This window comes from Bombina bombina, chromosome 10, assembly GCF_027579735.1.
Source record: "Bombina bombina isolate aBomBom1 chromosome 10, aBomBom1.pri, whole genome shotgun sequence".
NCBI lineage: Eukaryota > Metazoa > Chordata > Amphibia > Anura > Bombinatoridae > Bombina > Bombina bombina.
Window position 1 is genome coordinate 174,909,823 of NC_069508.1, and position 27,151 is coordinate 174,936,973.

Here is a 27,151-nt window from a genome sequence, read left to right on the forward strand (position 1 = left end):
GCTCCCTAACAGGTCAGGTTTTAGGGACATCTAAACAATTCTTCATACAAATCATCTTCATTCACACAGTCTAGCTCACTGGTTTACAAACCTGTCCTCAGACCTCCCTAACAGGTCAGATTTTTGGGATCTAAACTGGAGCACAGGTGAAACAATCAGCTGATTAGTAACCATGGTTATTTTACCTGCTCTCACCCAAGGTAATCCTGAAAACCTGGCCTTTTCGGGAGAACAGTTTTAAAAACCAGTGGTAGCTTAAAAGGACATGAAATTCAAAAATTTTCTTTGATGATTTAAATGGAGAAGACAATTTTTTAAAACTTTCCAATTTACCTCTATTCTCAAATTTGCTTCATTGTCTTTTTATTCCTTGTTCAAGAGATATCTGGATAGGTAGCGTGCACATGCCTGCAGCACTACATGACATGAAGTAGTGCTGTCATCTAGTGCTCCTGCTAATGTATAACGTTGCTGCAAAACTACTGCCGTATAGTACTGCAGACACGCGCACACTCCTGAGCTTACCTTCCTGCTTTTCCATAAAGGATAACAAGAAAACAAAGACATTTTGATAATAGAAGTAAATTGGAAAGTTGTTTAACATTGTTTGTTCTATCTGAATCATGAAAGAAAAATGTTGGGTTTTGCGTCCCTTTTAATAACTTTCTGCAAATCCGTGAACTCTATTTCTGATTTAAGGCACAGTGGAAGTAAACACATTAAACTGTCAGATACAGCAACATTATTAACTAAATAAGAGTACAAGAGAACAGTATTACATTTTGAAATTAAAGTGAAGGGCCATTTTGATGAATTAGTGCCTGGTTTTTAATAAACCTATTAAAAACAAGGGCACTTTAATTCATCAAAATTGACATTTCACTGTTTTCTTCAAAAACTTACCTTTTAATCCAGACAGCCGCTCCAGCACTTCCTCCGCCTGTCGCAAGCCGTCTTCGCGGGTCCAAAATGACGAATCCGGCTTTCTCCAATCACAGCGTTGCATCATCCAAGATTCCCCGGTGGGGGGGGGGAGCTGTGATTGGAGGAAGCCTGATTCGTCATTTCTGACATCTGCAGAGGCTTCCGACGGCCGGGGAAATCGCTGGAGTGGCTGTCAGGATTAAAAGGTTTATTAAAAACCGGGCACTAATTCATCAAAATGGACCTTCACTTTAAGATTTTAAATGTTGTAAAAAAAATAAGGTAGGAAAATGTTCTAAGAGCAGATAAATAAGGGAGCCCGGGGAGACAGTAAAAAAAGTTTTGGCAAATAAAAGAGATCCCTGGAAATAAGGGAGGATTGGTAACCCTACTTTGGGGTCCTCAATGTGACCCTAATTTCTTGTTCATCGGCCCTGTGATACATCTTTCAGATAATTATACTTTTACAGGAGATTCTCTAATCTTTTCTATGTGAATAAGCAGGATGCATCCGGTCTCAGTGACTTCCTGTTGTAGGTCACAGCTGTTTTGGGCAGCTACTGTTCTCATTACGTTAGATACTGTAGTGATAATTTAATGCTGCAATATCCAACACATTACAGTTCTTGGATTGCAATATCTGCCTGGAATTGCAAAAGGTGATCAGATTGCAAGGGAAGTAAACCATCTGCTCAGCCTCACAGATTATTGGAATCATTTAACAAGTGTGAACTTGCCAGTCTATATATTCATTACTTTCCATTTGTTCGAAAGAGGCTGCACGCTGGGGAGACGCATCAGGTACAAAATAAATTGTATTCATAAAGCGCCGCTGAATTCTGTAGCACTATGTGCATGAGAAGGGTATAGAGTGGCATTTATTCATGGTAAAAAAAACAAACGGATACATAAAATAGACAAAGCAAAGAAATTAGTGCAGGAAGGCTTCATTTATATATATATACACACAGTGTTTCAAATTTCCATTGGTTTAGGATGACTTTTTCCAATCAAAAATTAGGGGCTAGATTACAAGTGGTGCGATATTATTATTTTTCACGATCGGCAAAACCTTTTTTGCACTAGTTGCGTTGTTATTACAAGTTTAAAAAACGTATTTTGCACTAGCGGTAACCCGAATAGCGCAAAAATCCTAACTTAATTGTTAACGTGCGCGTGCATGTATTTCCCCATAGAAATCAAAGGAGAAAAAAAAGTGTGGGGAAAAAACTAACACTTGAGATCGCGCAAACTCCATCGCTTTTTCGCATTCCCCATAGAAGTAAATGGAGAAAAAAATAGTTGGAAAAAACCACCCATTGCACAAACAACATAGCATATTTGCATTAGCAAATGTAAATGATTTACAGTAAATGCATAGTTAAAATCTTTATTAAATATAAATATTGCATAAATACGTTTTATCGTGTTTTTATCTGCCTAATGGCAAAGCTCTAATGCACTTATATATATGTCTATATGTGTGTACATAGATATTAATGTTTTTATATGTGTATATATGACTGTAAATACATATATACACATATAAATAAATGAATGTATATGTACATATATATATATATATATATATATGTAGCCCTCAGTTTAGGTTAGGTTCCAGAAGGAATGGTTGTAAATCGAAACCGTTGTAAATTGAAACCCAGTTTATAATGTAAGTCAATGGGAAGTGAGGGAGATAGGTTCCAGACCCCTCTCAAAATTGTCATAAGTAACACCTAATACATTATTTTTAAAGCTTTGAAATGAAGAATTTAAATGCTAAACAGCATTATAAACCTAATAAAATAATCACACAACACAGAATATATAATTAAACTAAGTTAAATTAACAAAAACATTTGCTAAACAGCATTATAAACCTAATAAAATAATCACACAACACAGACTTTACTTGCATTTTTCTGCAAACAGTTCTTTCTATGCATTCCAATCTGGACTGATTTATAGACAGGAAGATCTTGTTCCTTTGAAATCTGCTCGATAGCTCAGGTCTGGTTAAACTGATTAATTTCAGCTTGCTTGGCTTTGCTGCAACACAAGCGGACAGCTTCACCTACTGGCTATTTTAATAAATGCACTGCTTCTCAATGCTTTTCAATAGCAGTCACATGACTGGGAAAAAAAGGTTGTTATTCTGAAACGGTGTAAATTGAACCATTGTAAAACGAGGGCCACTTGTATATATATATATATATATATATATATATATATATATATATATATATATATATATATACATACATACATACATACATACATACATAAAAATACAGCTTCTTTAGACAAGTATATGTATGTGTCTCAACCATGAAGCTCAGTAAGAGGGTAAGTCTAGCAAATTGCTTTTTGAAAGATCCACTGCTCTGAACAAAACATGTATTGTACTCATACATCTCAGGGGGAAGGCGGGGGGTGGGGGTAAAAAATGCCCCAGTACAGAAATATATGTGTAAAGAAACAAATACAATATAACAGTCTGCTTTTAAAGGGACATGTAAAGTGTAAAAAGAAACGTTTAAATGTGTCAGGGTGTTTTATTATGCCACTGTTGCTTTAATACATCTATGGGATCAATCAAAGTTTATCTCTTTTTTTTCTGGGACCATAATAAAGTATATTGCAATAGTCCAGTCCCAATGTCACCAAAGCATGGGAGAGTATCAAAAGATCCTCTGCAGGAATCAGGGACTTGATCCTCGCTGTATAGAGGGGCTAAATATTGGCTGCATTCCTTAAAGGGACAGTCTACAATATCATTTTTATTGTTTTAAAAGATAGATAATCCCTTTATTACCCATTCCCCAGTTTTGCATAGCCAACACAGTTATATTAATATACTTGTTACCTCTGTGATTACCTTGTAGCAAAGCATCTTCTGACCGCCCCTAATCACATGACTTTTAGTTATTATCTACTGACTTGCAGTTAATACTGAGTTGTACTAAATCTTAAATAACTCCTCGGGCGTGAGCACAATGTTATCTATATGGCCCGCATGACCTAGCACTCCCCTGTTATGACAAGCTAATAAAAAAGCATGTGATAAGAGGCTGTATTTAGTGGCTTAGAAACAGGCAGAAATGTAGAGGTTTAAATGTTATAAAGAATATTAATATAACAATGTTGGTTGTACAAAGCTGGGGAATGGGTAGTAAAGGCGTTATCTATCTTTTTAATCAGTAACAATTTTAGTGTGGACTGTCCCTTTAAATGGAAGAATGAAGATTAGACTGTCTGTAGCCATTATATGATGTTTACTATCAAGCATCTCAGCAAGATTTCTTACTAGCTCTGAGGTTTGTAGTTTTCATCTTATCCATTTTAGCAGTGTTAATTAAATTTTTGACGGCAAATTTCGATTTAGTCTTAGTTTTAGTCTTTTGACTAAAATGTCATTTTAGTTTTAGTTGTATTTTAGTCATCTGAATTGTTTTAGTTTTAGTTGACTAAAATCGAAGGGGTTTAGTTAAAGTGTAATGCATTATTTAAAGGGACACTGAACCCAATTTTTTTCTTTCGTGATTCAGATAGAGCATGCAATTTTAAGCAACGTTCTAATTTACTCCTATTATTAAATTTTCTTCATTCTCTTGGTATGTTTATTTGAAATGCAAGAATGTAAGTTTAGATGCCGGCCCATTTTTGGTGAACACACTGTGTTGTTCTTGTTGATTGGTGGATAAATTCACCCACCAATAAACAAGTTATAGGAAAAGGAAAATGAATTGCGCTAGAAATTCTGACTCTAAATCAACATATAATATCTAATATCAACATGTAATATCTTATTGTTTTTTGTAACCACACATAGAAAACGAATGACAGCAGTATTAGATGTTGAGATATTGCATTTCTAAATTTTAAATATTAAACACTTAATTTCTTTCATGTAATTAACAAGAGTCCATGAGCTAGTGACGTATGGGATATACATTCCTACCAGGAGGGGCAAAGTTTCCCAAACCTTAAAATGCCTATAAATACACCCCTCACCACACCCACAAATCAGTTTTACAAACTTTGCCTCCAAGGGAGGTGGTGAAGTAAGTTTGTGCTAGATTCTACGTTGATATGCGCTCCGCAGCAAGTTGGAGCCCGGTTTTCCTCTCAGCGTGCAGTGAATGTCAGAGGGATGTGAAGAGAGTATTGCCTATTGAATGCAGTGATCTCCTTCTACGGGGTCTATTTCATAAGGTTCTCTGTTATCGGTCGTAGAGATTCATCTCTTACCTCCCTTTTCAGATCGACAATATACTCTTATATATACCATTACCTCTGCTGATTCTCGTTTCAGTACTGGTTTGGCTTTCTACAAACATGTAGATGAGTGTCCTGGGGTAAGTAAGTCTTATTTTCTGTGACACTCTAAGCTATGGTTGGGCACTTTATTTATAAAGTTCTAAATATATGTATTCAAACATTTATTTGCCTTGACTCAGAATGTTCAACTTTCCTTATTTCCAGACAGTCAGTTTCATATTTGGGATTATGCATTGAATTATCATATTTTTCTTACCTCAAAAATTTGACTTTTTTCCCTGTGGGCTGTTAGGCTCGCGGGGGCTGAAAATGCTTCATTTTATTGCGTCATTCTTGGCGCGGACTTTTTTGGCGCAAAAATTCTTTTCCGTTTCCGGCGTCATACGTGTCGCCGGAAGTTACGTTATTTTTTGACGTTATTTTGCGCCAAAGATGTCGGCGTTCCGGATGTGGCGTCATTTTTGGCGCCAAAAGCATTTAGGCGCCAAATAATGTGAGCGTCTTATTTGGCGCTAAAAAATATGGGCGTCGCTTTTGTCTCCACATTATTTCAGTCTCATTTTTCATTTGCTTCTGGTTGCTAGAAGCTTGATATTTGGCATTCTTTCCCATTCCTGAAACTGTCTTATAAGGAATTTGATCTATTTTGCTTTATATGTTGTTTTTTCTCTTACATATTGCAAGATGTCTCACGTTGCATCTGAGCCAGAAGATACTACAGGAAAATCACTGCCTGCTGGATCTACCAAAGCTAAGTGTATCTGCTGTAAATTTTTGGTAGCTATTCCTCCAGCTGTTGTTTGTAATAATTGTCATGACAAACTTGTTAAAGCAGATAATATTTCCTTTAGTAATGTACCATTGCCTGTTGCAGTTCCCTCAACATCTAAGGTGCAGAATGTTCCTGATAACATAAGAGATTTTGTTTCTGAATCCATAAAGAAGGCTTTGTCTGTTATTTCTCCTTCTAGTAAACGTAAAATGTCTTTTAAATCTTCTCTCTCTACAGATGAATTTTTAAATGAACACCATCATTCTGATTCTTTGGACTCTTCTGGTTCAGAGGATTCTATCTCAGAGATTGATGCTGATAAATCTTCATATTTATTTAAGATGGAATTTATTCGCTCTTTACTTAAAGAAGTACTAATTGCTTTAGAAATAGAGGATTCTAGTCCTCTTGATACTAATTCTATACGTTTGGATAAGGTTTTTAAAGCTCCTGCGGTTATTCCAGAAGTTTTTCCTGTTCCTAATGCTATTTCTGCAGTGATTTCCAAAGAATGGGATAAATTGGGTAATTCATTTACTCCTTCTAAACGTTTTAAGCAATTATATCCTGTTCCGCCTGACAGGTTAGAATTTTGGGACAAAATCCCTAAAGTTGATGGGGCTATTTCTACCCTTGCTAAACGTACTACCATTCCTACGTCAGATGGTACCTCGTTTAAGGATCCTTTAGATAGAAAAATTGAATCCTTTCTAAGAAAAGCTTATCTGTGTTCAGGTAATCTTCTTAGACCTGCTATATCATTGGCTGATGTTGCTGCAGCTTCAACTTTTTGGTTGGAAACCCTAGCGCAACAAGTAGCAAATCGTGATTCTCATGATATTATTATTCTTCTTCAGCATGCTAATAATTTTATCTGTGATGCCATTTTTGATATTATTAGAGTTGATGTTAGGTTTATGTCTCTAGCTATCTTAGCCAGAAGAGCTTTATGGCTTAAAACTTGGAATGCTGATATGGCTTCTAAATCAACTCTACTTTCCATTTCTTTCCAGGGAAACAAATTATTTGGTTCTCAGTTGGATTCTATTATTTCAACTGTTACTGGTGGGAAAGGAACTTTTTTACCACAGGATAAAAAATCTAAAGGTAAAAACAGGGCTAACAATCGTTTTCGTTCCTTTCGTTTCAACAAAGAACAAAAGCCTGATCCTTCGTCCTCAGGAGCAGTTTCAGTTTGGAAACCATCTCCAGTCTGGAATAAATCCAAGCCTGCTAGAAAGGCAAAGCCTGCTTCTAAGTTCACATGAAGGTACGGCCCTCATTCCAGTTCAGCTGGTAGGGGGCAGGTTACGTTTTTTCAAAGAAATTTGGATCAATTCTGTTCACAATCTTTGGATTCAGAGCATTGTTTCAGAAGGGTACAGAATTGGTTTCAAGATGAGACCTCCTGCAAAGAGATTTTTTCTTTCCCGTGTCCCAGTAAATCCAGTGAAAGCTCAAGCATTTCTGAATTGTGTTTCAGATCTAGAGTTGGCTGGAGTAATTATGCCAGTTCCAGTTCCGGAACAGGGGATGGGGTTTTATTCAAATCTCTTCATTGTACCAAAGAAGGAGAATTCCTTCAGACCAGTTCTGGATCTAAAATTATTGAATCGTTATGTAAGGATACCAACGTTCAAGATGGTAACTGTAAGGACTATATTGCCTTTTGTTCAGCAAGGGAATTATATGTCCACAATAGATTTACAGGATGCATATCTGCATATTCCGATTCATCCAGATCATTTTCAGTTCCTGAGATTCTCTTTTCTAGACAAGCATTACCAATTTGTGGCTCTACCGTTTGGCCTTGCTACAGCTCCAAGAATTTTCACAAAGATTCTCGGTGCCCTTCTGTCTGTAATCAGAGAACAGGGTATTGTGGTATTTCCTTATTTGGACGATATCTTGGTACTTGCTCAGTCTTTACATTTAGCAGAGTCTCATACGAATCGACTTGTGTTGTTTCTTCAAGATCATGGTTGGAGGATCAATTTACCAAAAAGTTCTTTGATTCCTCAAACAAGGGTAACCTTTCTGGGTTTCCAGATAGATTCAGTGTCCATGACTCTGTCTTTAACAGACAAGAGACGTCTAAAATTGATTACAGCTTGTCGAAACCTTCAGTCACAATCATTCCCTTCGGTAGCCTTATGCATGGAAATTCTAGGTCTTATGACTGCTGCATCGGACGCGATCCCCTTTGCTCGTTTTCACATGCGACCTCTTCAGCTCTGTATGCTGAACCAATGGTGCAGGGATTACACGAAGATTTCTCAATTAATATCTTTAAAACCGATTGTTCGACACTCTCTAACGTGGTGGACAGATCACCATCGTTTAGTTCAGGGGGCTTCTTTTGTTCTTCCGACCTGGACTGTAATTTCAACAGATGCAAGTCTCACAGGTTGGGGAGCTGTGTGGGGATCTCTGACGGCACAGGGAGTTTGGGAATCTCAGGAGGTGAGATTACCGATCAATATTTTGGAACTCCGTGCAATTTTCAGAGCTCTTCAGTTTTGGCCTCTTCTGAAGAGAGAATCGTTCATTTGTTTTCAGACAGACAATGTCACAACTGTGGCATACATCAATCATCAAGGAGGGACTCACAGTCCTCTGGCTATGAAAGAAGTATCTCGAATTTTGGTTTGGGCGGAATCCAGCTCCTGTCTAATCTCTGCGGTTCATATCCCAGGTGTAGACAATTGGGAAGCGGATTATCTCAGTCGCCAAACGTTGCATCCGGGCGAATGGTCTCTTCACCCAGAGGTATTTCTTCAGATTGTTCAAATGTGGGGGCTTCCAGAGATAGATCTGATGGCCTCTCATCTAAACAAGAAACTTCCCAGGTATCTGTCCAGATCCCGGGATCCTCAGGCGGAGGCAGTGGATGCATTATCACTTCCTTGGAAGTATCATCCTGCCTATATCTTTCCGCCTCTAGTTCTTCTTCCAAGAGTAATCTCCAAGATTCTCAGGGAATGCTCGTTTGTTCTGCTAATAGCTCCGGCATGGCCTCACAGGTTTTGGTATGCGGATCTTGTCCGGATGGCATCTTGCCAACCATGGACTCTTCCGTTAAGACCAGACCTTCTGTCGCAAGGTCCTTTTTTCCATCCGGATCTGAAATCCTTAAATTTAAAGGTATGGAGATTGAACGCTTGATTCTTAGTCAAAGAGGTTTCTCTGACTCTGTGATTGATACTATGTTACAGGCTCGTAAATCTGTATCTAGAGAGATATATTATAGAGTCTGGAAGACTTATATTTCTTGGTGTCTTACTCATCATTTTTCTTGGTATTCTTTTAGAATTCCGAGAATATTACAATTTCTTCAGGATGGTTTAGATAAGGGTTTGTCCGCAAGTTCCTTGAAAGGACAAATCTCTGCTCTTTCTGTTCTTTTTCACAGAAAGATTGCTATTCTTCCTGATATTCATTGTTTTGTACAAGCTTTGGTTCGTATAAAACCTGTCATTAAGTCAATTTCTCCTCCATGGAGTTTGAATTTGGTTCTGGGAGCTCTTCAAGCTCCTCCGTTTGAACCTATGCATTCATTGGACATTAAATTGCTTTCTTGGAAAGTTTTGTTCCTTTTGGCCATCTCTTCTGCCAGAAGAGTTTCTGAATTATCTGCTCTTTCTTGTGAGTCTCCTTTTCTGATTTTTCATCAGGATAAGGCGGTGTTGCGAACTTCTTTTCAATTTTTACCTAAGGTTGTGAATTCCAACAACATTAGTAGAGAAATCGTGGTTCCTTCATTATGTCCTAATCCTAAGAATTCTAAGGAGAAATCGTTACATTCTTTGGATGTTGTTAGAGCTTTGAAATATTATGTTGAAGCTACTAAATCTTTCCGAAAGACTTCTAGTCTGTCATCTTTTCTGGTTCTAGAAAAGGCCAGAAAGCTTCTGCCATTTCTTTGGCATCCTGGTTGAAATCTTTAATTCATCTTGCCTATGTTAAATCGGGTAAGACTCCGCCTCAGAGGATTACAGCTCATTCTACTAGGTCAGTTTCTACTTCCTGGGCGTTTAGGAATGAAGCTTCAGTTGATCAGATTTGCAAAGCAGCGACTTGGTCCTCTTTGCATACTTTTACTAAATTCTACCATTTTGATGTATTCTCTTCTTCTGAAGCAGTTTTTGGTAGAAAGGTACTTCAGGCAGTGGTTTCGGTTTGAATCTTCTGCTTATGTTTTTCATTAAACTTTATTTTGGGTGTGGATTATTTTCAGCAGGAATTGGCTGTCTTTATTTTATCCCTCCCTCTCTAGTGACTCTTGTGTGGAAAGATCCACATCTTGGGTATTCATTATCCCATACGTCACTAGCTCATGGACTCTTGTTAATTACATGAAAGAAAACATAATTTATGTAAGAACTTACCTGATAAATTCATTTCTTTCATATTAACAAGAGTCCATGAGGCCCACCCTTTTTTGTGGTGGTTATGATTTTTTTGTATAAAGCACAATTATTCCAATTCCTTATTTTATATGCTTCGCACTTTTTTCTTATCACCCCACTTCTTGGCTATTCGTTAAACTGATTTGTGGGTGTGGTGAGGGGTGTATTTATAGGCATTTTAAGGTTTGGGAAACTTTGCCCCTCCTGGTAGGAATGTATATCCCATACGTCACTAGCTCATGGACTCTTGTTAATATGAAAGAAATGAATTTATCAGGTAAGTTCTTACATAAATTATGTTTTCCTAAAGAAAGTTAAACTATTTGATACAGTTCCTGATGATTTTTAGTTAACTGTATTTGACAATGTTTATATCAGTACCTTTATGTAGTTACCCGTTTTGAAGGGGTCAATGTATGAAGACTATAAAGGCTGTCCACTTTGTAATTTCCAATTAATACTGTAGTCCAGTGATATAATAGATGATGGTATATATGAGTGAGTCTTCTGGTGGATTTTTTATATAGAAATTCCTTAGATAACAGATGCAGCTGAGTTGCCGTGTTTGCGCCGCCTTTGACCAGCGAGGTGTTACAGGACCTTAGCTCAAATGCGATAACATGAAAGGAAAAGAAGAAAAAGGCGCACAGGACCAAACTCAAGTGAAGGATTTTTATTACAAATTGCTACACACGCAAACAAATTGCACTTACAAGATTTGCAAGTAATACAAGCATTCAAGTGGAGCATTGTGTTCCTACAGCTACTTTGTCTCACACGGCAGGCATAGTAGGTCTGCCTTTACAGCTACAAGCAACGTCAGGCACAGTATCCGGATCCTCTGCACAAACTCTGTGTAGCTGGTGAGGACAAAAACAGCTGGTAAGGCACTGGCTCCTTCAGGTGATCTGTAAAGTCTAACACGTTTTCCCCGATCTGCGGCCGGGCTTCTTCAAGAGGCAAATTAAAAGGACGGATCGGTCATAGCTCAGGGTTACAAGATAGGTTTTTAAGTCTCAGCCACGCAAGGGCAGATTCCTCCTGTCTTCTTGACCAGATAGGGGGGAAGCCTTTCTGTGGTGTGTATAGGATCTGTCCGCTAGGAGTTATTGTCCCGGTGCCTATCGCAGTGAGAGGTTTGGGATATTATTCAAACCTTTTCGTGGTCCCTAAGAAGAAGGGAACTTTCTGTCTGATTCTGGACCTAAAGTGCTTAAGCAGGTTTTTAAATGTCCCCTTGTTTACGATGGAAACAATAAGGTCCATTCTTCCCCTCGTTTGAGAGGGGTAGCTCATGACCACAATAGATCTGAAGGATGCTCCCTTCTTGTACCAATCCTCAAGGACCACTTCCAGTTCCTAAGGTTTGCATTCCTGGACCAGCACTTCCAGTTTATTGCCCTTCCGTTTGGTCTAGCTAAAGAAATTTTTCGAAGAGTGGACCATTCGGAATATCTCCTCTGTCTTCTTCGATCCCATGGATGGCAGATAATCTAGAGAGAGTTCTCTTGTATTAAGTACCAGGGTAGAATTCTCGGGTACTATAATAGTCTCCATAGACATGAGAATATTTCTAACAGACCAGAGACGTTGCAAGCTAGCTTCAACATGTCTTGCCCTCCAGATCTCCTTAAGGCCATCTGTGGCTTGGTGTATGGAGGTGATTGGTCTCATGGTGTCTAGCCTGGACATAATTTCCTTTGCCAGGTTTCACCTCAGACTGTTGCAACTGTGCATGCTGAACTAGTGGAACGGCTATCATTCGGATCTGTCTTAACAGATTTCTCTGGACAACCAATCAGGAGAATCGCTCTCTTGGTGGTTTTGTCTGGATCACTTGTCCTGAGGGATGTCCGTCTCAAGACCATCCTTGGTGATTGTGACTACGGTTGCGAGTCTGTCAGGATGGGGAGTGCGTTTGGGGTGACAGGAAGGCACAGGGCATCTAATCTCAGAAGGTAAAGCTCCCTTCTGATCTAATTTTGGATCTTCGGGCAATATACAATGATGTGAAGGCTTTGTCGAATCAAACAATATATCCTCGGTGGCTTACATCAACCATCAGGGAGGAACGAGAAGCTCCCTAGTTTTGAGGGAAGTAACTCTGATTCTGGTGTGGGGGAGACCCGCATTTGTTCTCTGTCAGCGATCCCCATTCCGGGTGTGGACAACTGGGAAGCGGATTCCTCAGCAGACAATCCTTTCATCCAGGAGAATGGTCTCTCCATCCTGAGTGTTTGCAGAGATTTGCAAGAGGATGATCTTATAACGTCTCAATACCAAGCTACCCAGATAGGGGTCGAGGTACAGGTATCCTCAGGCGGAGCTAGCAGATGCATTAGCGGTGCCTTGAAGGTTCAACCTAATCTATCCTTTCTGACCGTTACCACTACTTCCTAGTGTAGTGGCTCGAGTCAAGCAGGTGTCAGTGATACTGACTGCTCCGTCTTGGCTGCGAAGGATATGGTTTGTGGATCTAGTGGGGATGCCATCATCTCCTCTGTGGAAGTTACCTTGTTGCAGGGATCTGCTGACCAAGGTCTCTTTGTTCATCAATGTGTAGATTCTCTGAGGCTGACTGTGTGGAGATTGAGCGCTTAGTCCTAGCCAAGAGAGGGTTTTCTGAGAGAGTTATTTTTACTCTCATTCAAGCTCGTAAACTGGTTGCTCGTCGCATCTATCATAACGTGTGGAGGACCTACTTATGCTGTTCTCCAGGATGAACTGGAGAAGGGCTTTTTTGCAAGTCCCCTGAAGGGACAGTTTTTCGGCCCTGTCTGTGTTACTGCACAAGAGGTTTACAGAGCTTCCAGATGTGAAGCCATTTGTTGTCAGACCTGTGCTTAGATCTAAGGCTCCCCTTGGAGTTTAAATCTTGTCTTTAAGGTTTTGCAACGGGCTCCGTTGGAGCCTATGCATGAAGTAGACATTAAATTGTTGTCTTGGAAGGTTCCTTTTCTACTGACTATTGCTACTGCGCTCAGAGTATCTGTGATTGCAATGAGTCCCTCCTTATCTGGCTTTTCATGCCGATAAGGCTGTTCTATGAACCAATTTAGGTTTTCTTCCTAAGGTTGTGTCAATTCGCAACATCAATCAAGAGATTGTGGTTCCTTTCTTTTGACCTAATCCTTCTTCGTCGAAGGAGCGTTTACAACGTATTTCTGGATGTGGTTTGTGCCTTGAAGTTCTATCTTCAGGCCACAAAGGAAATTTAGACAAACCTCTTTCTCTGTTTGTTCTTTTTTCCGGGAAGCGTAGGGGTCAGAGGGCCTCTTCGAGTTCCTTATCTTTTGTCTGAGGAGTGTCATCCGTTTAGCATAGAAACGGCGGGACATAAGCCTCCTCTGAGGATTACGGCTCATTCTACGAGAGCAGTGGTTTCCTCTTGGGCCTACAAAAATAAGGCCTCTATGGATCAGATTTGTAAGGTGGCTATCTGGTTCTCCTTACATACTTTTTCCAACATTTTACAAGTTTGATGTTTTTGCTTCTGCTGAAGCAGCCTTCGGGAGAAAGGTTTTGAGGCTGTGGTGCCCTCAGATTATGGTCCGCCTCTCTTTTTTCCCTTCCGTTAGCATTCCGTGTACTCTAGAGCTTGGGTATATGTTTCCCACAAGTAAGGAATGCAGCTGGGGACTCTTCCCATATTAAGATGGAAAACATAAATTATGCTTACCTGATAATTTCATTTCCATCTGTATGGGAAGAGTCCACAGCTCCCCCCCCCGCGTTCTCCGATGGGCGGTCCTAAATTTCAAATTTTTTCTTCTGGCACCTTTTTCACCTGATATTTCTCCTACTCCTTGTTCCCTCTGCAGAATGACTGGGGTTATGAGGAAGTGGGGGAGGTATTTAAGCCTTTGGCTGGGGTATCTTTGCCTCCTCCTGGTGGCCAGGTTCAGTATTTCCCACAAGTAAGGAATGCAGATGTGGACTCTTCCCATACAGATGTAAATTAAATTATCAGGTAAGCATAATTTATGTTTTTTTCTGAAAGGGTCTCGTGTTTTTATTGATGGATTGCTGGCTATTTCTAAGATGACGTATATTATCATTAACTGTCGTCACACCAAAATTCAGAACGTTGTATGTAATATAAAATAAGATATTTAGTTTCAGAGAAAACTCTGCAAAATGGTATTAGTATATTTTATACACAAACCAGATGAACTGCATAGATCAATAAACAGGACTTGAAATGTTCTAGTCTAATAATTGCGGAAGAGAAAGAAATTGCAGCAAATGGGTAAAAAAATTAATTTTTCTATCTTTAAAAGGGACATAAAACCCAAATTTTTCGTTTATTATTATTTTTATTTTTTTTAAATCAAATTTGCTTCATTCTCATGTTATTTTTGTTGTTGTACAGATATCTGGATAGGTAGCATGCACATGTCTGGAGGACTGCAAGACAGGAAATAGTAAACAAAGCAAATTTTTTAATATAAGTAAATTGGAAAGTTGTTTAAAATTGTATGTTCTATCTGAATCAGGAAAGAACAAAATTGTGTTTCATGTCCATTTAACCCCTTAATGACCAGACCATTTTTCAATTTTCTTACCCTTAAGGACAAGGGCTATTTTTAAATTTCTGCAGTGTTTAGCTGTAATTTTCCTCTTACTCATTTATTGTACCCACACATATTATATACCGTTTTTCTTGCCATTAAATGGACTTTCTAAAGATACCATTATTTTCATCATGTCTTATAATTTACTATAATTTTTTTTTAGAAAATATGATGAACAAATGGAAAAAAACATCTACAACCACCAAAAAACACCCATGCTAAATAGTTTCTAATTTTGTCCTGAGTTTAGAAATACCCAATGTTTATATGTCCCTTGCTTTTTTTTGCAAGTTAAAGGGCAATAAGTACAAGTAGCACTTTGCTATTTCCAAACCATTTTTTTTTTTTTTTTAAACTAGCAATAGTTACATTGGAACACTTATATCTGTCAGGAATCCCTGAATAACCCTTCACATGTATTATATTTTTAAAAAGAAGACAACTTAAGGTATTAAACTTGGGGTATTTTGACTCTTTTCATGCAACCATTTTACCACCAATCAATGCCAAAGTTTGAAAAGAAAAAAAATAAGTGGTGATTTTTTGACAAAATAGCAATTTAAGAATACATGTACTGAAAACGTTAAGGGTTACTGCCAAATAACACCCCAATATGTGTTCAGCAACATCTCCTGAGTACAGTGATACCACCCATGTATAAGTGTGTCGGGTTCTCTGGGGGCTAAAAGGCCTTATTTTTAGGGGGCGCATTCCAGTTTTCCAACTTGGAATTTTCATATCTGTCATAATGCACCCATGTCCTATTTGGGACATTTCTGAAGCCAGCCAATGTAATTTACCCCCATCAAACCATATATTTTTGAAAAGTAGACACCCTAGGGTATTTGAAATGCTGGTATTTTAACACTTTCCATGCACTAATTCAACCACCAGTCTTTGTCAAATTTTTGGGTAGTCATTTTTTGTGTGTTATTTTTCATACACATTGTACTTTAGTCATGGATTCTCAATTCCTGTTATGTGTTACTGCCAAAAAACACCTCAATATGTGTTCAACAACATCTGCTGAGTACAGTGATACCACCTATGAATAGCTTTGTCTGGTTCTCAGGGGGCTAAAAGGCCTTATTTTTAGGGGGCGCATTCCAGTTATTCAACTTGGAATTTTCACATCTGTCATAATGCACCCATGTCCTATTTGGGACATTTCTGAAACCGGCCAATGTAATTTACCCCCATCAAACCATATATTTTTGAAAAGTAGACACACTTTTTGGGTTATTCTCCATATGTCTATATACAAATCCAACGGTCTGGCTCCTAAAAATATGCCTGGCTCCTAAATTTTCTTACTGGCTCCTAATTTTTAAACACATTTGTCAAGCACTGCCCTAGGGTATTCGAAATGCTGGTATTTTAACAGTTTCCATGCACTAATTCAACCACCAGTCTTTGTCAAACTTTTGGGTAGTCATTTTTTTGTGTTATTTTTCATACACATTGTACTTTAGGTATGGATTCTCAATTCCTGTTATGTGTTACTGCCAAAAAAAACACCTCAATATGTGTTCAACAACATCTGCTGAGTACAGTGGTACCACCCATAAATAGGTTTGTCTGGTTCTCAGGGGGGCTAAAAGGCCTTATTTTTAGGGGGCGCATTCCAGTTATCCAACTTGGAATTTTCACATTTGTCATCATGCACCCATGTCCTATTTTGGACATTTCTGAAGCCAGCCAATGTAATTTACCCCCATCAAACCTTATATTTTTTAAAAGTAGACACGCTAGGGTATTCGAAATGCTGGTATTTTAACAGTTTCCATGCACTAATTCAACCACCAGCCTTTGTCAAACTTTTGGGTAGTCATTTTTTTTGTGTTTTGTTCATACACATTGTAATTTAGGCATGAATTCTCAGTCCCTGTTATGTGTTACTGCCAAAAAAACATATATGTGTTCAACAACATCTCCTGAGTACAGTGATACCACCCATGAATAGGTTTGTTTAGTTCTCAGGGGGTAAAAGGCCTTATTTTTAGGGGGCGCATTCCAGTTTTCCAACTTGCAATTTTCACATCTGTCATCATGCACCCATGTCCTATTTGGGACATTTCTGAAGCCAGCCAATGTAATTTACCCCCATCAAACCATGTCTTTTTGAAAAGTAGACACCCTAGGGTATTTGAAATGCTGGTATTTTAACACTTTCCATGCACTAATTCAACCACCAGTCTTTGTCAAACTTTTGGGTAGTCATTTTTTTGTATTATTTTTCATACACATTGTACTTTAGGTATGGATTCTCAATTCCTGTTATGTGTTACTGCCAAAAAAAACACCTCAATATGTGTTCAACAACATCTGCTGAGTACAGTGGTACCACCCATAAATAGGTTTGTCTGGTTCTCAGGGGGCTAAAAGGCCTTATTTTTAGGGGGCGCATTCCAGTTATCCAACTTGGAATTTTCACATCTGTCATCATGCACCCATGTCCTATTTGGGACATTTCTGAAGCCGGCCAATGTAATTTACCCCCATCAAACCTTATATTTTTGAAAAGTAGACATCCTAGGTTATTCAAAATGCTGGTATTTTAACACTTTCCATGCACTAATTCAACCATCAGTCTTTGTCAAACTTTTGGGTAGTCATTTTTTTTTTTTTTTTTCATACACGTAATTTAGGCATGAATTCTCAATTCCTGTTATGTGTTACTGCCAAAAAAACACATCAATATGTGTTCAACAACATCTCCTGAGTACAGTGATACCACCCATGAATAGGTTTGTCTAGTTCTCATGGGGCTAAAAGGCCTTATTTTTAGGGGGCGCATTCTAGTATTCCAGCTTGGAATTTTCACATCTGTCATCATGCACCCATGTCCTATTTGGGACATTTCTGAAGCCGGCCAATGTAATTTACCCCCATCAAACCATATATTTTTGAAAAGTAGAGACTCTAGGGTATTTGAAATGCTGGTATTTTAACACTTTCCATGCACTAATTCATCCACCAGTCTTTGTGAAACTTTTGAGTAGTCATTTTTGTGTTTTGTTCATACACATTGTACTTTAGGCATGGATTCTCAGTTCCTGTTATGTGTTACTGCCAAAGAATACCCCAGTATTTGTTCAGCAAGATCTCCTTAGTACAGTGATACCACCTATGCATAGGTGTGTTAGGTTGTTTGGGGTTTACAATGCCAAACTTTTGACATGTGTTTGTGATTTTTTCGAATGTAACATATCTTCTTTGCCTATCTTATTTTTTTTTTTTGGGGGGGGGGGCTTTTTACATACCCCAATTTATTTGCTCACCATGAACATGCATATATTTCAGAAGTTAAGACCCCAAGGTATTGTATATGGGGTGTTTTGATGCCTTTGATGCAACTGTTTAGCCAAAAAATATTGGAGAAAGTGTGTGGTGGTATTTTTGGCTGTGATTTTGGAGAGCCTGTTGTAAGTTATTGCAAGAAAACACTCCAGGTTGTTTTCTGCAAGACCTCCTGAGTACACCTATGCCCCCCATGCATAGGTTTGCCAGGATTTTGGGAAGGTTCTGTTACATCTTTATGACTTGTAATTTTAGTTAAAAGTGAGAGTATTTCTTCTAATAGGCCTATCTTTAGTTTGCGGCTTATCACATACCCCAGTTCTATTTATTGGCATGAAAGTGTATATATTTGAAATGTTGATACCCCAAGGTATTGTATATGGAGTGCTTTGATGCCTTTGATGGAACCATTTTAGCCAAAATAATTGGAGACAGTGTATGGTGGTAATTTTTCAATTTTCAGTTTTACACACACACTGCTTTTTTACCATGATTTTGGGGAGCCTGTTGTAAGTTATTGCAAAGAAAAACACTCCAGATTGTTTTCTGTGAGGCTCCCTGAGTACACCCATACCCCCCATGCATAGGTTTAGTAAAAAAAAAAATTTTAGAACTTGCTCATAAAAATGGAGCAGTAAACTGTAAAAGTCTGGAGCAGTAAAAGTTAAAAAAAAAATATGTTGGAACAGTAAATGTAAATTTTTTTAAAATTGCACCAATGTATGGTAGCATTTGAAGCAGTCACCAATGCAGAGTCCAGGTTATACAGGGCAATCAGGACAGTAGAATGTGGTATCCTTTCTCAGCCCTCTTTTATAACAGACTGCATTTTTTTTGTGGTTTCTGATGTGTGGTAGTATGGGGAATTTTAAAAATAAAGTGGGTAGCCCCAACTCTGCTTTTCCCCATCACCGCCCGGGGAGCAGGTGCATCTTGGTACAAAATCCCCAAAATGACCTGGAGCTGGAACTGCAAAAAAGTGAGTTTCATTTCTGGGTTTGCTTTTTTATTCAGCAAGAAAGCGTTGTAGGTTGCAATTTGCATTAGATAAATTGCAACCTTTTTGTACCAGGCCCTTGTCTTCCACATAATTAGGTAGGGCTGTAGCAGCTGATCTGCCAGATCAACCCCACCCATATGCCGGTTATAGGCCTTGATGCACACTGGCTTGCTTGTGACCTCAGCTCTGCCACGTACAGAGACCTCCACAGTCCTTTCAGTGTGGATGGTGCTGATAAGGTATACATCCTTCTTGTCTCTATACTTGACTGCCAAGAGCTCCTCTTGCCACAGAGCTGAGGTCTCCCCCCTTCGTAGCCGGGTGCGTGACAGTTGCTCTGGGAATCCTATGCGGTTCTTATGGATAGTATCGCAAGCTACTGTATCAAAACAATACAGTAGCTTGAACAAAATGACACTTGTATAGAAATTATCAAGATACAAGTGGTACCCTTTGTTCATTAGGGGTTGAATTAGGTCCCAGACAATCTTGCCACTGGTTCCCATATGTTCTGGGCAACCTGGAGGGTCAAGGTGGATATCCTTTCCCTCATATACCCGGAAGGCCTGAGTATACCCAGTCTCGCTCTCACAGAGCTTATACATTTTCACTCCATACCTGGAGCGCTTGGAAGGAATATACTGCTTGAATCCCAGCCTTCCCTTATACTTCATCAGGAATTTATCTATGCAGATATTCTTTCCAGGTGTATAAGCCTCTGCAAACCTGGCAGTGAAGTGGGTAATCAGGGTGCGGATCTTGTACAGCCTGTCAAACTGGGGGTGCTCCCTAGGGGGGCAAAGGCTGTTGTCATTAAAATGCATGAAATTAAGTATCATTTCATACCTTTGCCTAGGCATAGACTGGCTGTAAATGGGGGTACAGCAGATGGGGCTAGTGCTCCAGTAGGAGCGGATGGATAGCTTCTTGATTATGCCCATCAGCATTGTGAGTGCCCAGAATTTTAGAAATTCTGGAACGTCAATGGGGGCCCATTGCTGCTTTGCCCAAAAAGACTGAGGCTTAGCAGCACGGAATTGCTGGGCATATACATTAGTTTGGGAGACAATGTTCCCCAAAACATCATCCCCCAGAAAAAACTGCATAAATTGAAGGGGGGTAAATCCAGAGACATCCAGATTGATGCCAGAATTTTCTGTGAAAGGAGGGATATATGGCCTCTGGAGATTAGGCACTACCCACTCCTCAGCAGCTGGAGCAACACGTCTCCTTCTGGCAGGGGGCTCAGCAGCCACAGATACATCACTAGCGCTAGATACATTTCTAGATACACTTATTTCACTAGATGATGTATCTGAGCACTGACCAGAGTCAAAATCAGAGCCTGCATCAGAGGCAGCTGAAGCCAGGATGGCATAAGCCTCGTCAGCAGTATAAAAACGCTGTGCCATTATAAATATATATATATATATATATCAATGCCTAAAGCAGTGATCTACGCACAGAAGGGGTTAATGGCTTTTACAAACAAATTAAATAGCAGTGATATCAATGCCTAAAGCAGTGATCTGCGGCACAAGAGCGGTTAATGGCTTTTACAAACAAATTAAATAGCAGTGATATCAATGCCTAAAGCAGTGATCTGCGGCACAAAAGCGGTTAATGGCTTTTACAAACAAATTAAATAGCAGTGATATCAATGCCTAAAGCAGTGATCTACGCACAGAAGGGGTTAATGGCTTTTACAAACAAATTAAATAGCAGTGATATCAATGCCTAAAGCAGTGATCTGCGGCACAAAAGCGGTTAATGGCTTTTACAAACAAATTAAATAGCAGTGATATCAATGCCTAAAACAGTGATCTGCGGCACAAAAGGGGTTAATGGCTTTGGGTCTTACAATAAAATTAATCAATGCCTAAAGCAGAGATCTACACACAGAATCTACGTGAATGGCTCTTTAAATTTATACCAATGCCTAAGCAGTGATATTAATGTATAAAGCAGTTTTCTGCAGCACAAAAGGGGTTAATGGCTCTTATAGGAGACTTTGGGTCTTACAATAAATTAAATAAATATTAATCAATGCCTAAAGCAGTGATTTGCGCACAGAAGGGGTTAATGGCTCTTAGAAGAACCTTTATATCAATGCCTAAGCAGTGATAGCAACGCCTAAAAATAATAAATATAAATCAATGCCTAAAGCAGTGATGTACGGCCCATTAAAATTAATTATCAGTTTTTTTTAAATTTACCCAGCAAAAAAAAAAAGTGCTGTTGTGTGCTGTTGTGCAAGATCAATGCTAATGCTTATGCAGGGATCAGTGGAACAGAAGGGGTTAAAAAAAAGTTCAGATGTAAACAAATTGAAATCTCGCGATAGTGAACGTGATCAAGAGATTTCAATGATGGGATCCTGTCAGGGGGCATCCCTATGATGCTAGGTACGCCCTCCAGACCGTGATCCGATCAGGGAAGCCAAGCGTTTAGGACGTTGTATTCTGTCCTTCGGCACTAATGCCCAGCAAAATTTTGACGGAATACAACGCCCTAACGGCGTTAAAAGGTTAAAATAACTGTCCCTTTCTGTCATGAGGAGAGATAACAAAGAAGAAAGCTAAATAATATGTGAAATATATGAGCGTATGTAAGAGACGACAACAACACTGTGTGTGCATTTATATTTTACAATGTGTGTGTTTGTATTTATTTGTATATGACTGTGCATTTATTTATTTGTGATGCAAGTTTCTATGTGTTTATATATATATATATAATCCCCCGAGAAATGGGCCTTGCACCCAGACTTGTCTGGGGTTAACTGCCTGTGACTCTGGAGACAGCACAGCTTCCTGAGAGTGCTATTAGCTCCCAGGGCTCAGCATGTTGCAGGGTCAGGGTGGATGTCTACCCAGTCCAGTCTGAGAGTGCAGTCCCCTTCCGTGTTTTGTATGCATGTATATATACAGTATATGCGCGTGTGTCTCTGTGTTTAGTTATAAATTAGTGTGTGTACAGGTGGCCCTCGTTTTACAACGTTTCAATTTACACCATTTCAGAATAACAACCTTTTTTTCCAGTCATGTGACTGCTATTGAAAAGCATTGAGAAGCAGTGCATTTATTAAAATAGCCAGTAGGTGGAGCTGTCCGCTTGTGTTGCAGCAAAGCCAAGCAAGCTGAAATTAATCAGTTTAACCAGACCTGAGCTATCGAGCAGATTTCAAAGGAACAAGATCTTCCTGTCTTTAAATCAGTCCAGATTGGAATGCATAGAAAGAACTGTTTGCAGAAAAATGCAAGTGAAGTCTGTGTTGTGTGATTATTTTATTAGGTTTATAATGCTGTTTAGCAAATGTTTTTGTGCATTTAACTTAGTTTAATTATATATTCTGTGTTGTGCGATTATTTTATTAGGTTTATAATGCTGTTTAGCATTTAAAGTCTTCATTTCAAAGCTTTAAAAATAATGTATTAGGTGTTACTTATGACAATTTTGAGAGGGGCCTGGAACCTATCTCCTTCACTTCCCACTGACTTACATTATAAACTGGGTTTCAATTTACAACGGTTTCGATTTACAACCATTCCTTCTGGAACCTAACCCCGGCGTAAACTGAGGGCTACCTGTATTACCATGTGGGTAGTTTGCACAGGAGCAGAGTGAGAGAAGTATATAAAGGTAGAGCACCTGGAGATTGTGATATACATGTTTAAAGGGACATAAAACCCCACCAAAAATGTCATGATTTAGGTAGAACATACAATTTTAAACAACTTTCCAATTTACGTCTATTATAAAATGGGCTTCATTCTCTTGATATCATTTGTTGAAGGAGCAGCAATGCACTACTGGTTTCTAACTGAACAGAGGGGTGAGCCAATGACAATCGGTAAATATATGCAGCAACCAATCAGCAGCTAGAACCTAGGTTGTTTGCTGCTCCTAAACTTACCTAGATAAACCTTTCAGCAAAGGGTAACAAGAGAAGCAAGCAAATTAAATAATAGAAGTAAACTGGAAAGTTGTTTAAAATTGTATGCTCTGTCTAAATCATTAAATATTTTTTGGGGTTTCATGTCCCTTTAATTTTACATAATGAAATAACTTTGTAATTTACTTTTATTATTATTTTTTCTTCACATGCAATTTAACCCTTTCGTGACAGGGTTAAAGTGCCTACATCGGAACAACTGTTCCGATGTAGACAAATTGAAACTACGCGATCGTGCATACGATCGCGAGATTTCAATTATTGGATCGCATCTGGGGGGCGTCCCTACAATCCTAGGAACGCCCTCCAGACCGCGATTAAATCCCTGAAGCACAGAAGGCTTCAGGACAGCCGTTAGTTATGACGTTCCATTCCGTCATAACGGCTTTAAAGCCCAGTCTAATTATGACGGAATGGAACGGCATAACGGCTTTAAAAGGTTAAAGTAAACACTAAATACATTTCATGCACCTCCCTCTAATTATGGGTGCTGCCATTTTGGGACAGAGGTTACACTGCAGGTATCTGAGAGTTACTGCACATGTGCAAACCCATCAGCACTGGACTGTAGTGAAAGCTAGATTTCAAAATGGTGGCACTCATGGCTAGAGGAAGGCAGGAATAACCTAAATACTACACTTATACTATCATTTAGTTCACATTTAATGTCCCTTGAAACTCTGAAATGTTGAATCTGGCCTGTTAGGGAAGCCTGAGGACAGTCTAAAAACCAGTGGCTGAGAAGGCATTTGTTACACTGATGGCTGGGCCCTTGTGAGGTGTCCATGAATATGAGAATATGCATGTATGATTATTTTTCTAGAGGACTTACTGTATGGAGTTAAACTCATAGCTTTTGTCTATGTATTTAACTTCATAGAGAAGTTTAAATACGTAGCCCTTAGGGCATTGTTTCTCAAGTGCAGCCCTCAAGTACCCCCAACACCAGGCCAAGTATTCATTATAGCTGAACCAGTGCACAGGTGAAATAATCAGCTGATGGGTGAGAGGTTAGTAACCATGGTTACTAATCAGATGATTACGTCACCTGTGCACTTGAATGAAAACCTGGCCTGTTGGGGGTACTTGAGGACCGCGGTTGAGAAACATTGGCTTAGGGGATATTAATAATAATTTACTGAAATAAAAACATTTAATATCATTCACTATATTAATTAAAAGTACCGCTTTATCTCAGTTGTTAATAAATGTTCTTGTGTAATGAATATAAACAACCAGTGTAACTTCCTCCTAAAAGAGATACCAGGAAGCGCGCACACGATACACCGTATCACCTTGTGATGTCATTTTTCTCTCATTACACAGCGACTAAACAAACAGCAGCTGAGCGTTCCAAGCCTCGCTCCACTCCAGGATCAGACTGTTGACCAATAAGGAGTAAGAGCGGTCTGTAATTCATAACGAGGCTTGATACGCTGCAGCTTTGTTTCCGTGTTGCGTTTGTGAGTGCTGGAGCAGCCGCTAGCTTTGTATGAGAGGGACCGGAGGGGAGTCCATGCCAGCGGGTGAGTGACGGCAACCGGGGCTAAACTAACAGCGAGACTGAGGAAAAAGGACATGTTACATGATAGCACGACTGTTACATGAGAAACTGTCACACGCAGCACGGGCTGGTACACAAGACTGATACACACAGCTGGTACCTGAGAGACTGTCACTGACACACACACACACACAGTCTGGTACATGAGAGACTGACACACACACACACACACACACACACACAGACTGGTACATGAGAGACTGTCACACACACACACACACACAGACTGGTACATGAGAGACTGTCACACACACACACACACACAGACTGGTACATGAGAGACTGTCACACACACACACACACACACACACACACAGACTGGTACATGAGAGACTGTCACACACACACACACACACACACACACACACACACACACACACACACACACACACACAGACTGGTACATGAGAGACTGTCACTGACACACAGACTGGTACATGAGAGACTGTCACACACACACACACAGACTGGTACATGAGACTGTCACACACACACACACACAGACTGGTACATGAGAGACTGTCACACACACACACACACAGACTGGTACATGAGAGACTGTCACACACACACACACAGACTGGTACATGAGACTGTCACACACACACACACAGACTGGTACATGAGAGACTGTCACTGACACACACACACACACACACACACACACACACACAGACTGGTACATGAGAGACTGTCACTGACACACAGACTGGTACATGAGAGACTGTCACTGACACACAGACTGGTACATGAGAGACTGTCACTGACACACACAGACTGGTACATGACTGTCACTGACACACACACACACACACAGACTGGTACATGAGAGACTGTCACTGACACACACACAGACTGGTACATGAGAGACTGTCACTGACACACACACAGACTGGTACATGACTGTCACTGACACACACACAGACTGGTACATGAGAGACTGTCACTGACACACACACACACACACACACACACAGACTGGTACATGAGAGACTGTCACTGACACACACACACAGACTGGTACATGACTCTCTGACACACACACACACACACACAGGCTGGTACCTGAGAGACTGTCACTGACACACACAGCACGGGCTGGTACCTGAGAGACTGTCACTGACACACACAGCACGGGCTGGTACCTGAGAGACTGTCACTGACACACACAGCACGGGCTGGTACCTGAGAGACTGTCACTGACACACACTGCACGGGCTGGTACCTGAGAGACTGTCACTGACACACACTGCACGGGCTGGTACCTGAGAGACTGTCACTGACACACACAGCACGGGCTGGTACCTGAGAGACTGTCACTGACACACACAGCACGGGCTGGTACCTGAGAGACTGTCACTGACACACACAGCACGGGCTGGTACCTGAGAGACTGTCACTGACACACACAGCACGGGCTGGTACCTGAGAGCCCGTCACTGACACACACAGCACGGGCTGGTACCTGAGAGCCCGTCACTGACACACACAGCACGGGCTGGTACCTGAGAGCCCGTCACTGACACACACAGCACGGGCTGGTACCTGAGAGCCCGTCACTGACACACACAGCACGGGCTGGTACCTGAGAGCCCGTCACTGACACACACTGCACGGGCTGGTACCTGAGAGCCCGTCACTGACACACACTGCACGGGCTGGTACCTGAGAGCCCGTCACTGACACACACTGCACGGGCTGGTACCTGAGAGCCCGTCACTGACACACACTGCACGGGCTGGTACCTGAGAGCCCGTCACTGACACACACTGCACGGGCTGGTACCTGAGAGCCCGTCACTGACACACACTGCACGGGCTGGTACCTGAGAGCCCGTCACTGACACACACAGCACGGGCTGGTACCTGAGAGCCCGTCACTGACACACACTGCACGGGCTGGTACCTGAGAGCCCGTCACTGACACACACTGCACGGGCTGGTACCTGAGAGCCCGTCACTGACACACACTGCACGGGCTGGTACCTGAGAGCCCGTCACTGACACACACAGCACGGGCTGGTACCTGAGAGCCCGTCACTGACACACACAGCACGGGCTGGTACCTGAGAGCCCGTCACTGACACACACAGCACGGGCTGGTACCTGAGAGCCCGTCACTGACACACACAGCACGGGCTGGTACCTGAGAGCCCGTCACTGACACACACAGCACGGGCTGGTACCTGAGAGCCCGTCACTGACACACACAGCACGGGCTGGTACCTGAGAGCCCGTCACTGACACACACAGCACGGGCTGGTACCTGAGAGCCCGTCACTGACACACACAGCACGGGCTGGTACCTGAGAGCCCGTCACTGACACACACAGCACGGGCTGGTACCTGAGAGCCCGTCACTGACACACACAG

At 40.5% G+C, this 27,151-nt stretch overlaps 1 protein-coding gene across 4 annotated transcripts in view; it reads left to right on the forward strand.

Annotated features, from left to right (window-relative positions):
* LOC128641010 (MAP kinase-interacting serine/threonine-protein kinase 1) overlaps positions 1-27,151 on the forward strand; it is a 284,854-nt gene that overhangs the window by 178,552 nt on the left and 79,151 nt on the right. The window contains exon 1 of one of the 4 annotated variants that reach the window (XM_053693526.1): positions 1,675-1,725. The exons of 2 other annotated variants lie outside the window; for them this stretch is intronic. Coding sequence is in view for 1 of the 2 variants with exons in the window: in XM_053693524.1 (XP_053549499.1) it covers positions 24,708-24,741 (34 nt within the window). In the remaining variant the exon portion in view is untranslated. Of the gene's footprint in view, positions 1-1,674; positions 1,726-24,541; positions 24,742-27,151 lie in introns of those variants that run through there. One more of the 4 variants, XM_053693524.1, reaches the window with a different exon arrangement.